At 45.5% G+C, this 12,257-nt stretch overlaps 1 protein-coding gene across 1 annotated transcript in view; it reads left to right on the forward strand.

Annotated features, from left to right (window-relative positions):
- The window catches only part of LOC147734755 (aldo-keto reductase family 1 member C1-like), a 210,055-nt gene that overhangs the window by 176,452 nt on the left and 21,346 nt on the right, over positions 1 to 12,257 (forward strand). The window contains exon 8 of the mRNA XM_086953034.1: positions 7,435 to 7,600. Coding sequence (XP_086809160.1) covers positions 7,435 to 7,600 — 166 coding nt within the window. The remainder of the gene's footprint in view (positions 1 to 7,434; positions 7,601 to 12,257) is intronic.

A 12,257-nucleotide genomic window follows, 5' to 3' on the forward strand; every position in this document is an offset into this window, starting at 1 on the left:
AATATTTTCATCAGGAGTATCTGGAATCTTCTCCCTAGTACATGTGGGCTATCACAAAGGCAAACTTAGACCTGAAGTCTAAGGGTCTAATTCACAAAGTTAGACTTTTGGTCCCAGTTTAGACAAACGGTTTAACTTTACAACTTTACAAGGTAAGTTACAAATAGTATCTTTACGTCTGCACTCGGGCAGAATCTCCGCTATCGGGCAGAGATGCACCAGAATGCAGAGATTCCTCTCCAGGTGCTGAGATTCCACTCCAGGTGTGGAATCTCTGCACTCGGGCTGAGATTCCACCTCGAGTGCGGAGATTCCACCGAGTGTGGAAACTCTGCCCTGAGTGTGGACGTAAAGATACTACTCGTAACTTACCTTTGTGGATATCCAAAGTCGTAAACGTAGAACTTTTTGTCTAAGTTTACTTTTGTGAATCGGACCCTGAGTTTTGACAGAAAATCTAACTTTAGACCTGAAGTCTAACGTTAGTCTTAAAGGTTAACTTCAGACCTAAAGTTTAAATTTAAACTTTAAGTCTAAGTTCAGACTTTAGGTCTATACTCAGGACCCGGGTCACAAAGGTAAACTTAGACCAGTAGTCTAAGTTTAGAACTGAAGTCTAAGTTTATACCTACAGTCTTACTTTACTAGTAGTAAAATTAGTTCAAACTTAGACCAAAAGTCTAACTTTACTACATGTAAAGGTAGACCAAAAGTCTAACTTTACTACTAGAAATGTTAGACTTTTGGTCTAAGTTAGACTTTTTGTGAGAAACTGGGTGTTTGTTGCAGAGCCCCCTCCCCCACACTTTTTGCCTGGCGGTTGATGCCACTTTGGCTGAGGTGGAGAATCAGAGGCCCCTGCACGTTCCAGACTACTTTATCACTGTCTGGATCAGGACCACTAAGTAGTTACCTCATCACTCATTGCAACTGGACTGCCGCATAGTGCTGTTCATAGTTGGTGGCTACGGCTCTGCAGTTTGCACAGCTCCACTCTTCACTCAAGTCCCCAAACAAGATCGGGGAGTATCTTGTCCAGTTCAGTATAAAACCTTTTAGGTGCTCTGCCCAGCATTTCAGAAAAGAAATAGAGTAGTGTAAGAAGAACCGGCATTTTGGGGATCGCTATCCTGCCCATAGATGAAAGCGGCAAGGACACCCAGAATTTCACAGATTGTCAGGGCTACATAATTGTTCTGCCTAGTTTTGGCTCTATTAGATCCTCATCTGTGTGGGAGACATTCACTCCTAGACATTTGAAGCAGTCAAGCCTCAGCTCTATCCCTCTGGAGCAATCACTGTTCACTCCACCTCCAAAAGTGGTTCGAACTGTAACAGGCAAGATTTGCTGCACTTAATGATATCCAGAAGTTGCTCCAAAACTCATTTAAGATGTCCATCACCTCCAGAAGGGCCTCAAGACTTTCCCTAACATATACAAGGGTATCATCTGCAAACAGCAAGTCAACCTGCCATTGGTTGCCCAAGCATATACCGTAGTCTGCCTCTCTGCTGCGCAGGAGGCTTGCCAGCAGCTCGGGATGATGGTGAAGATAAAGGGCTACAAAGGGCAACCCTGCCTGGTGCCTCTACTATTTAGAAACTGCACAAAACCATTCTGGTCTGGATGTACTATACAGGACCCATAGTCTGGAGTCTGTTTTTGATTAGTCTCCCCAGTACTTTAAAATCCAAATTTAACATGACTAGGGGGCAAGATGACCCTACGCCCTGGGGGGCCCTGCCTTCTTTAGGAAGGACTACTATGATTGCCTCACATAAAGCACCCAGTAGGTGGCCCAATTGACTAGGTTTTTCATACATTTTAAGAGTTATAGGGCAAGTGTAGTTTTGTATGTTAGATAAAATTTGTCCGGGAGGCTATCTATCCGATAGTTGTGTTCCTTGCTATCTGTTATATCGACTCCATTGCTTTGTCTACTGCAAGGCAAAGGTTCCTCTAACGACTGACACAGCAGTGGGTCACGATGCAGTCTATCTATACGTGTCAGGTAGATTTGCAATCTGTCAAGATTTTGGGGTATCTCTTACAATGTTTGACAGTTTCCTGAAAATACAGAGGGCCAGATCTATCAAAGGTTTTGTGTCACCCTTGCACCACCCTAGGGGACGGAGGGCGATGATAAATCTTTGATAAGATTCACCTAGCCAGGCAAGATCACCGTGCACGGCTCTGCATGACTTTGTAAATCTGGGGTAATGAAAGGCACCGCAAGTAACTGCATTGCAATACTCTGCCCCAGGGAGGTGTTCTGTGGTTGGAGCTTGGGTGGAGCTTGGGTGTTCCCACGCACCCACCCATGGATTTTGACGCATTTCCCAGATTTACCAAGAGTGGTCAACCTGGGAATGCGTCAAAATGCTACACCTTCCCAGGTGAGGCGTATCTAGGATAAATATCTTTATTTCTCCTTGTTTTTTCTTCGTTCTACTTAAGCTGCAGCTCACGTAGAAAGAGGAATAAGCTTCTAAGGGTAGGTTTTATGCAGAAGGTGTCCCTTCCTGCACAGAAACAACCTTGCCTGATCCACAGGCACCCTTGCAACATGGTGCATGGGTACCTGCATTGGTGCTAGGATAGATATGGCACATTCCTGCTCTCTCCTTTTCACACAGTTCAGCAAAGTGTCTGCAGCTTTGCGTATAATAATGATAAACATGGCCCCAAGTTTGTTTTGGCTTTGAAGTTAACCATATATCACTGGAGCATCTGATAACTCCAATTCGTTTCCGATTCACTCCACGTTTATTAATCATGCCAGCAGCTGTCTGGGCCTATCCACCTCTGCATGCTGGTGTGCCACTTACTTTTTGTAGTCCACTCTACCCAGTCTATCAGCCAGGTCCATATGTTTCCTCCTGAGTTCTGTAAGACCATGGGTGTCTGCAAGTCCATAAATGAGTCTGAGTTCCTCATTTTGTGTAGCCCCTTCTGTGGTCATATATTTTTATTAAGCTTGCCCTATTCTAGCTCTATGAATGGTCTTTATGTGGATCCCTCACATCACCGCCTTGAAAGCGCCCCACTATATCATCCCCTCTCCAGCCGTCCCCTCATTTTCAGTGAAATAGTAAATAGTCTCCTTATCCAGTGTGTCTTGACCCTAGCATCAAGAGTTCTTGTGTGGCTAAAGGTGAAGCTGCTACTCCCTTTAGGAGAAGGAGTGGAGAAGCACAAGGAAGTCGAGGACATATTGATAGTGAGAGGCCAACAGTGCCAGAGGCTGAAGGAGATGGGAAGCTACTGGGTTTAACCAGTAAAAGTGATTTTTATTTCACAATTATATTGACATTTTTTCATGTCTGAAAAACAGTCATATTAGACTGATCGGTCCATGTTCTTTTTCTTTGCCACTCTTCTGCCACCTGAAAATAAAAAAGTGAATTGTTAGTTCCAAGCAAAGTCATTGTCAATGGCTATTTTTAAGGCCCCCTCACATGAAACTCACTTAATAAATCATTTTGTGTGAGATGTTATGCTTTAGAATCCCTTGCAGCATCTTGTTGGGAAGAAGAATCACCTCATCGTCATAGGAATCTTCAATGTCTAGCAGAAACTTCTGAACAGCTATGTTGCACAACATTTCAGAAGCTGCTGTGGATTAATGGAATGTTTCATGGTTCTACTCTAAAGCAGTCTCACTTTTGTAATGACAGAAAACCTTTCCTTTGACTAGGCCCAATTTCAATTCAATGGGTGCTAATGTATCTGAATCCCCTCTGCACCTTTGGATTGATGTTTGAAGTTATGATTCAAGGTTATATGGTGTATAGCCTGACACCTGCAATACAGGCTTAAGGGTATTTAGTTTTACTCAGTCTTTGATGACCCTCATAAACCAATGTCATAATTCTATCTCTTAGTGAGGCTGGAAAAACTACCCTCGTACCTCTCAATACGACACTCCCATCTAGTGACAGCTCATCTCCTACCCTCTCAATGGCGGCTGGTAGGGAACAGTGACGGGTGAGGGGGCGGCTGGTAGAAAATAAAACAATACACAAAAAATGTGAAAAACGTACCTGCTGGTCGCGCTGCCTGCCGTTGCATCTCTGCCACCTCTCCTTGTCGCTGTAAAAACACCCAGGCTCCCAGACTCCCTAAGCCAATAACAACGCTGCAATGCAGTGTTGTGATTGCTTCCCCTAAGTTCCCCCTAGCCAATCACAATGCAGCTTTGCAGCATTGTGATTGGTCTGAGTGCTGTGGTTTGGCGCTCAGATGGGGACAGAAGGGCAAACAGTCATGCGCACTTTAAGTGTGCAAACCACTCCTTCCCTGGCTCATGCTAGCCCCGCCCCTCCCCTAGGAACGGGAAAAGAAAATTATAACAATTAGTTATCATTTTGTTTTTCTTCTGCACTGCCTTAAAGCAGTGGGGCGATGCTCCTCCGCCTTAGCGGAGGAACCCTGTACCCTCTAATAGGCTTCCAACTCCTGTGATCTCTTCTTACGTGTCCATCTCTTATGTATGCCCACATACATTTGAAATACTACATCACCTTTGAGTGTTTACACCCATTTTTCGCCTCATAGCTCCTTCAGTAACAGCATGCCTCCACCTGTTCTTCACCCTCAAAGTCAGAACTTAATCTCAACAGAAAATCTGGTATAGTGTTTCACAGACCAGGAATATAATGAACACTGTAATTAAAATCCTGCAAACCTACTATTCATCTGCTGATGCACATGAATACAATCCAACCAGTTCTTTCCCTATATATCAAAGGTTAACAATTTTTACAAATCGAATATTCCCTCCCTCCCAATTCCCAAACTTCCTTCTTGCCCAAACATCTGTTGCTATCACATATTCTTGATCAAGATCAGCTGCTTTCAAAATATCGTTTATTTTATCCCCTCACTCTTTCATCCTCTTTCCTCCTGCTTTCCCAGTTCATCCTTCTTTCTATCCTAGCTTTCTCTCTTTTTTTTCACCTCCTTCTTATATTTTTTTTTGGATAATATGCAATACAGCTAATTTTTTGTTATCATTTTATTATGTATAATTTTTTTAATTGTATACTTTGATTTAGTACTATTTGTGATTTTGTTATTTTTCTAACATGGATTCAATATAAGTGTTTATATTATTCTAAATGTTGTCATTACTTATTGCTTACTTTACCCTGATGTATTGCATGTTATTATAATTGTATGAACTTTTACTTTTTAAAATAATAAAGATATTGAACAAAAAAAAGATTGTTTTTTATTTCTTTCTCTCTCACACTCATCTGACTGAATATATTCCCTTCATTTGTTGAGTAGTGCTCTCATATCGACCACATTAGAGGGTATTTTGGGAATGTACTTTGTGTGAAACTGTAGTATACCAAGAAAAGTTAAGATGTTTTTCATTTCCTTAGCTTCATAGGCATATCTTTCTCAGAAAGTTTCCATAAGACTGGCCTAACTGAAATTATGTATTTTTGAGGACTCCTCAAAATCAGGATGTTGCTCTGAAAGAACGTTATTCATTCCATATTCCCAAATATGTCTTTAGGAAATTGAGTTAATGTTTAAATGGGTTGAAACCCTACTCAAGCAACAACCACAATTCTCTGTCAGGGTGAAGTCACAAGCAACACCGAAAAACCTGTGCTTAACCCTCTGGTGGTTGTCACAAAGCAGTCGGACATAAATTATAGACAGTATATAGCAAAGCTTCAAAAAGTAATGAAGTGAAAACATAATACAAATATCACCGACAAATTTGGAAAAACAAAGTAAGATTTAATAAATTATTTATAAATCATATTAGACCAAAAGGAGAAAAATCTAATTAGTAGAACCAGGGATATACAATGTTAAAAGTTTAAACAAAAATAGCGTTTATATGCACAAAGCACCACCTGAAGTTATCTGGGCTTGTCAGACTAGCACAAAGTCACAAGTTCAGCCCGACCGCGAAGGAGCATGGGACCAAGTTAAGCCCACTGAGCAAGGTACCGTAAATCCTGCTTGCGGAGCATTGCAAGATCCCACATCAAGCATGAGACGAGCAGCTGCAGTTATAAGGAGCTGCAGGGGTGTGATGCAGATTCCTGCGTCAAGGCTCCGAGGAGCTGCGGGCTATGGGCCTCATTTATGAGGCTGTGCGTCACTTTTACGCCGCCGGTGCATCACTTTTTGTGACGCACCAGTGGCGTAAAAAATGCGCCTTATTGCGCCATATTTACATAGTGACGCATCTAGGTAGATGCGTCACTTTGTAAACCCTTGCGCCACATTATACCTGTGCCAGGTATAATGTATGCAAGGGGGCGTACTGACGCAAGAAAGGGTTGTAGAAGTGGCGCAGTGAAATCTATGAGATTTCACTGCGTCACTTCTAGGACGCAAATGCGTCAATGTCTTACGACTGCCCCACAGCAGGCTGAAGACTGACGCAGGCCCTTTCACATGGGGCTTGCCCCATGTGAAAGGCCACATTGCTGGAGTTGCGTCACTTTTGTGACACACTCCAGCAATGCATCACTTTTGCGCTATACAGATACGTCAGAAATACTGATGTATCTGTAACTCCTTGCGACATGATGCGTCATATTACAAATATGACGCATCAATCATGTTGCAAGGAGGGCGCACTGAGAAGTGACGCATCACTGCTTTCACGCAGCGATGCGTCACTTCTCATAAATGAGGCCCTATGTTGCAAAGTCTTCCGTTAAAGATGTTTCGCACAGTGGCAGTTCCAAGGAGCTGTGGGGCTGTGATGCGAGGTCCTGCATTGAAGGTGCGTCACGCAGCTGTGTTCCGATGAATAGGAGATTCTACAACACGGATAGCACAAGAAAACCTTTGGTTTTCTGTGTGTTTCAGAATAACAGTGGCAGCATCCCAAGTTCATTGTGTACCTGGTATAAGTTAAGGCTGCATTCTTTGTTGGCGAGAGGGGTTTTCTTGAGAGGTCTAGAATAGAGGTATACCCCATGAAAACAAATCTTGCCTCAGCAGATACTGTACTTCTGAAAGACTGCTACATCATGAAGGCATCCTACGATGCACATATGGTTGTTAGGCACATGCAGCTAAATCACTTTCACTTGGTTGTAGCTTATTTCATTGTCCTACTGAAAAGCTTGGTGTGCTACAGTAGGGTCTATGAATGGATCTTTTAGGATCTAGCTCATGCAGTGATCTCACCAACGCGGGTTCAGCATTTGCTGCTGTAGGGGCAATGAAGCATCAACTGCTGGTGACTCTCTATGGGGCAGTCTAGTAGAGCTTTGTTCTTGAACCCCTCCTGGACTAAAATCAATCTTCATTTCTCAGACATTGTTCTGCAATGAGAGATTCTACGCTATAATTGACACTCCAGTCATATGTTGTATTGAAGTTTTTTAAAAGCATGTGTGTAGCTGTCTGATGCAGTATGTAGGCACAGATTATTTTGTTTTCTTTTGCAGCATTGATCAAAATTCTCCAGTGCTCCTGAAAGACCCTGTACTTGTGCGGATTGGGCAAAAGTACAATAAGTCACCAGCCCAGATCGTCTTGCGCAACCAGCTCCAGAGGGGTGTTGTGGCCCTGGCTAAGAGCTTCACTGCTGAGCGCATTAGGCAAAACCTCCAGGTGAGAAACAAAGCGTGGGCTCGGGAAATGTCTACCATAGTGTGTGATTCTGGAAGATTGGTAGACTAGTAAGCAGCTACCTGGTAGTCACAGAGAATAACCATTGTGTATGACTGGCAATTTTTAAAAATGTAATAATAATCTGTGCTGTAACAAATAATTAAAACCATTTACAGTATTTCATTAAAAATATTTCAACAATTCACATTTATTTTATTTGATGGGGTCTAAAGCACTTCTAAATACCCTGCAGTAGCTGCAGAGCACTTTGGGATAGCGCGTATAAGAGAGTAAAAGGAGGAGGAACATACAACATTCGCAAGGGTCCAGTGGTATCCTACTGGTTGATCATCCAGCAGGGATAAAAAGTGCTCAGGGATTCTAGCCCTTGTATGGATCCAGCATGATCATAAAGCCTTGAAGAAGAGGAACAGTCCACATAGTATGGGTAAGGAATGTAAAGCCTGTATTAGTCGTCTGACTGGGCAGATCCATCTGAGTGGGGCTATCCAGATGAAGGGGTGATTAATCAAACAGCAAGATGAAGGGGTGTGTCTTTTAAATGAATCTTATGAATTTGCAGTCATAATTTTCAAGATTGGGATTTTTACGTTCAGTCGCCTTAGAGCGGAATATATTGACTTTCATATGTCCTGTAGCTAAACAATTGATGTCAGCAGTAATGAGCTGAACTGAGGTTTCTGGTCGGTTACTGAGGGACAAACAGTTTTGTAGGATAGCCGGATGAATGAGTAAAGGGTGATTTTTGTACTTTCCAAAGTATTTAAAGGTTACTCTTCTACTGGGATCAAATGTAGGGTTTTCAGGGCCAGTGTGATACTGTCATATTTTTTCAGACTGCACAACATGCAAGTTGCATAGTTTCAAACTTGTCTAGAGTTCTGAGAGAGATATATCCAAGAGGCCTTTTTGTATATGGTTGCAATAATCCCAGCGTAATATCACAGCAAGGATTAGGACAGTTTTCGGAGAGTGATTGAGAACCATGGGAGCCCCTTTTATCAGACGTAGATGGGGAATGCTCTTTTAAGAACCCATTAATTATGGGGAAATTAATGTTACATTAATGTCGAAGGAATCCTAATCTGTGTTATGTTATGTTATGTTATGTTATACTTTTATTTCTATAGCGCACAGCTACTCAGTGAGAGTGTCCCGGCGCTTTATATTGGCAGCTCAGTGTGAAAAAACATAACACCATAAAACAGAGACAGATAAGGGAAAGAAAGACGTCCTAAAGGTTAAAAAGCCAGGTCTTAAGGCTCTTCCTGAACAGGAGCAGATTCGGAGTACGCCGCAAGGCCAGAGGTAAGGTGTTCCACAACTGAGGGGCCCTAAGACCAAAGGAGCGACCCCCGGTGCGGGCCTTCCTCACTCGAGGGACCACGGCCAAGAACAGAGATTCCGACAGAAGAGATCGAGCCGGGCGATAAAAAACGAGCCTTCGCTGTAAGTACCTGGCTCCCGAGCCAGAAAGTACTTTGTGAGCCAGAGTCAAAGCTTTAAACATAATCCACTTCCGGATGGGCAGCCAGTGAAGCGACTGCACCAACCCGGATGCTCTAGCTCGCCTATGGAAGCCGAAGATGGCGCGAGCCGCAGAGTTCTGCACAACCTGCAGCCACTGAACAAGATAGTCCGGAAGCCCTAAATATAGGACGTTGGCATAGTCCAGTCTGGAGCCTATTAAGGCTTGCACAGTGATCTTTCTATGCTCTTCTGTAAGCAGAGGTAAGAACTTCCGGAGCATCTTCAGAATACCAAAGCAAGTGCCCGTCAAACCAATATGTGATCTCAGCGTAAGGTTATTGTCAAACTTAACTCCCAGATTTTTTGCCACCTGAGATGACTGAGCAGGGGGACACATATCCGTAGGCCACCACGCCCGCCATTCAGGGTCCAAGGCACAGCCAAAGAACAGTACCTCCGATTTGTTGGAATTAGCTTTGAGGCTGTTCCGCTGAAACCAGTTAAAGACCATCCCTAGGCACCCCCGAATGCTCTCTCCATCAAAAGCCTGATCTTTCCTACACATGAAGAGCAATTGAGTGTCATCCGCGTAGGACACGATCTGGGCCCCAAAGGACTCCACCAGTGCCGCCAGAGGGGTCATAAAGATGTTAAAAAGAGTCGGGCTCAACACAGAACCCTGCGGAACTCCGACTCCCAAAGGCGGCATCTCAGCGGAGCTCGGGGAGGCCCGGACCATTTGTCGGCGAGCCTCAAGGAAAGATGTAAACCATTTGAACACCGTCCCCCTCAGACCGATGTCGTAGAGTCTGGCGAGAAGCGCCTCATGGTGAACGGTGTCAAAGGCCGCCGACAGATCAAGCATGACCAGCATGGCCTTGCCTCCTGAGTCCAGTGTCTCCCTAATAACCTCTGACACCTCCAGGAGTGCCGTCTCCGTACTTAAATTAGGACGGAATCCGGATTGCGAGGGGTGCAATAGTTCATTCGATTCTAGAAAACTAGAAAGAACGCCATGCACATGCTCCTCCGTGATCTTAGCCAGCGCCGGGAGGAGGGGGATCGGCCTGTAGTTGGCCAGAACCTCAGCGTCTAATCCAGGCTTCTTGAGAAGGGGAATCACCATAGCCCTTTTCCAGGACCGCAGGACCCTCCCCTCCCTCAAAGACATGTTCAAGAGAGGGTTGACCAATGGGTTACCCACAGGCGCCATCCTGGCCAAAAATTTGACCGGACAGGGGTCTAACGGCGAGCCCGATTTAAGATTGGCCAGAAGTGCAAGGGAAACATCGGTGGAAACAAAGGGGAACTCCGCCAAAACAGCATCCCGCGTAGACGGTGGAACTAGTCCAGCCCCAATGCTAGGAGACCCTTCAACAGACCTCTCTGTAAAGGAGTCCAGGATCGATTTAATCTTGTCCGTAAAAAACTTGGCAAGATCACAGACCCACGACTCAGATGACACTCTTTGAGGCAAGTTGGATCTAGGGGCCGTGAACTCCCTCACCACAGTAAAGATCTCCTTACATGAGTTGGAGGCCGCCTCTATCCTTCTGGCAAGATATTCCTTTTTCGCGCGGAGAATGTCGCGATGATAGGATTTGACCGCTATCCTGTAGGCAAGTCTGGCCTCCCCGTCATACTGAAAGCGCCACGCCCTCTCAGCCACCTTACACTGGCTTCGAGTGATACGCAGTGCCTCAGTGAACCACGGCGCAGAAACCCGCTTGGCCGTGGGCCGAGGGGCCATTACGGGGGCTAAAGCATTCAGCCTCTCCGACAGCCACACCTGCATGGCCTCTACGTCCAACTCCAAGTCACCAGAGAGGGGGCACGGATGGTCCACAAACGCCTGAGCTAACAGCTCAGGAGTCACTCTGTGCAGTGCCCTCGAGGCAGATCCATACTGTGTAGGGGCTCTACTGGGTAGTTGCTCACTCCCCAATATGGAGAACCTGACCAACCTATGGTCGGACCAAAGCACCGGTAGAAGCTCTATATCCACTAAAGGGACCGACGAAAAAACCTGATCCAGGGTATGTCCCTTGTCATGTGTGGGGCCCACCAGGAAAGGAACAAGGCCAAGAGGGGCAGTAATATCCAACAATTTGTTTGAGTCCGAATCCTCAACCACATCCAAATGAAAGTTAAAGTCTCCCGCCAGCAAACAATGCTGCGCACACAAAGCCAGTCCGGAGATGGCAGTCTGGAGGTCCTCAAAGAAAGAACCCACTGGTCCTGGAGATCTATATACCAGCAGCCCTTTCAAGGCTTGATGCGGGGTCAGCCTGATGGTGATGGCCAGGGACTCGGAACCTGCGATAGTGTCCAAGGGAAGAATGGAGCATGAAGCTGTCTTCTTCACTACCACCACCACCCCACCTCCCCTTCCCTTGGCTCTATCTTGACGGAAGATATTGTAATCCGATGGAATAGCCGCCAAGATGTCCGGATTGAACATCTCCCCCAGCCAGGTTTCAGTCAGCAGGAGACATAATGGTTTTTCCCTAACAAGAAGATCGAAGATGTCCAGGGCATGCCTACCTACTGATCTCGTGTTGAGCAAAAAGCATAGATGTTTCACACGGTCCTCACCTAACCGCAGTGAGGCGGCGGGGGCATAAACAGGCGACCAACCACACCCAGGACAGAGCCGTTTACCCCTAAAACGACCCGGGAAGATGGATCGACACGCGCAAGAAGATTTTTGCATGGCCCGGAGGGCCCTCGATGAATAGCAGATCATCCTCCCTGCGGAAAGGGAGCCTTGTAAAGCCAGGCCCTCCCGCCGCACCGCCGCCTCCGGGACGCTGACGGGCGCAGACGGGCTGGACTCTGGCGTGACTCCGGCAGTGATCCGGCGTTCCTGCTGCGCGTTACCGCTGCGCGTAGGCATGACTCCCTTTAAGAGGAGGTCGCTAGCCAGGAACGCTAGAGCATGCACCCCAGTGCCTAAAACCTACCCTCACCCAAAATGGCGGCCGCAGAAAAGAAGCTGCCGGTAACACCCACCCACAGGAGCCGGGACCCGCCAAGTGCGGTGCAGCAACAATTATAGTGCAGGTAGGTGGAGAGAGCCGATTAAAAACAGGGAAAAGAAAATAAATTTAAATTAAATAGAAAATGAGGAAGTTTTAAAAACAGCGCTAGAATTCACAAACCAAAC

This window comes from Lissotriton vulgaris, chromosome 1_2, assembly GCF_964263255.1.
Source record: "Lissotriton vulgaris chromosome 1_2, aLisVul1.2, whole genome shotgun sequence".
NCBI classification, from domain to species: Eukaryota; Metazoa; Chordata; class Amphibia; order Caudata; family Salamandridae; genus Lissotriton; species Lissotriton vulgaris.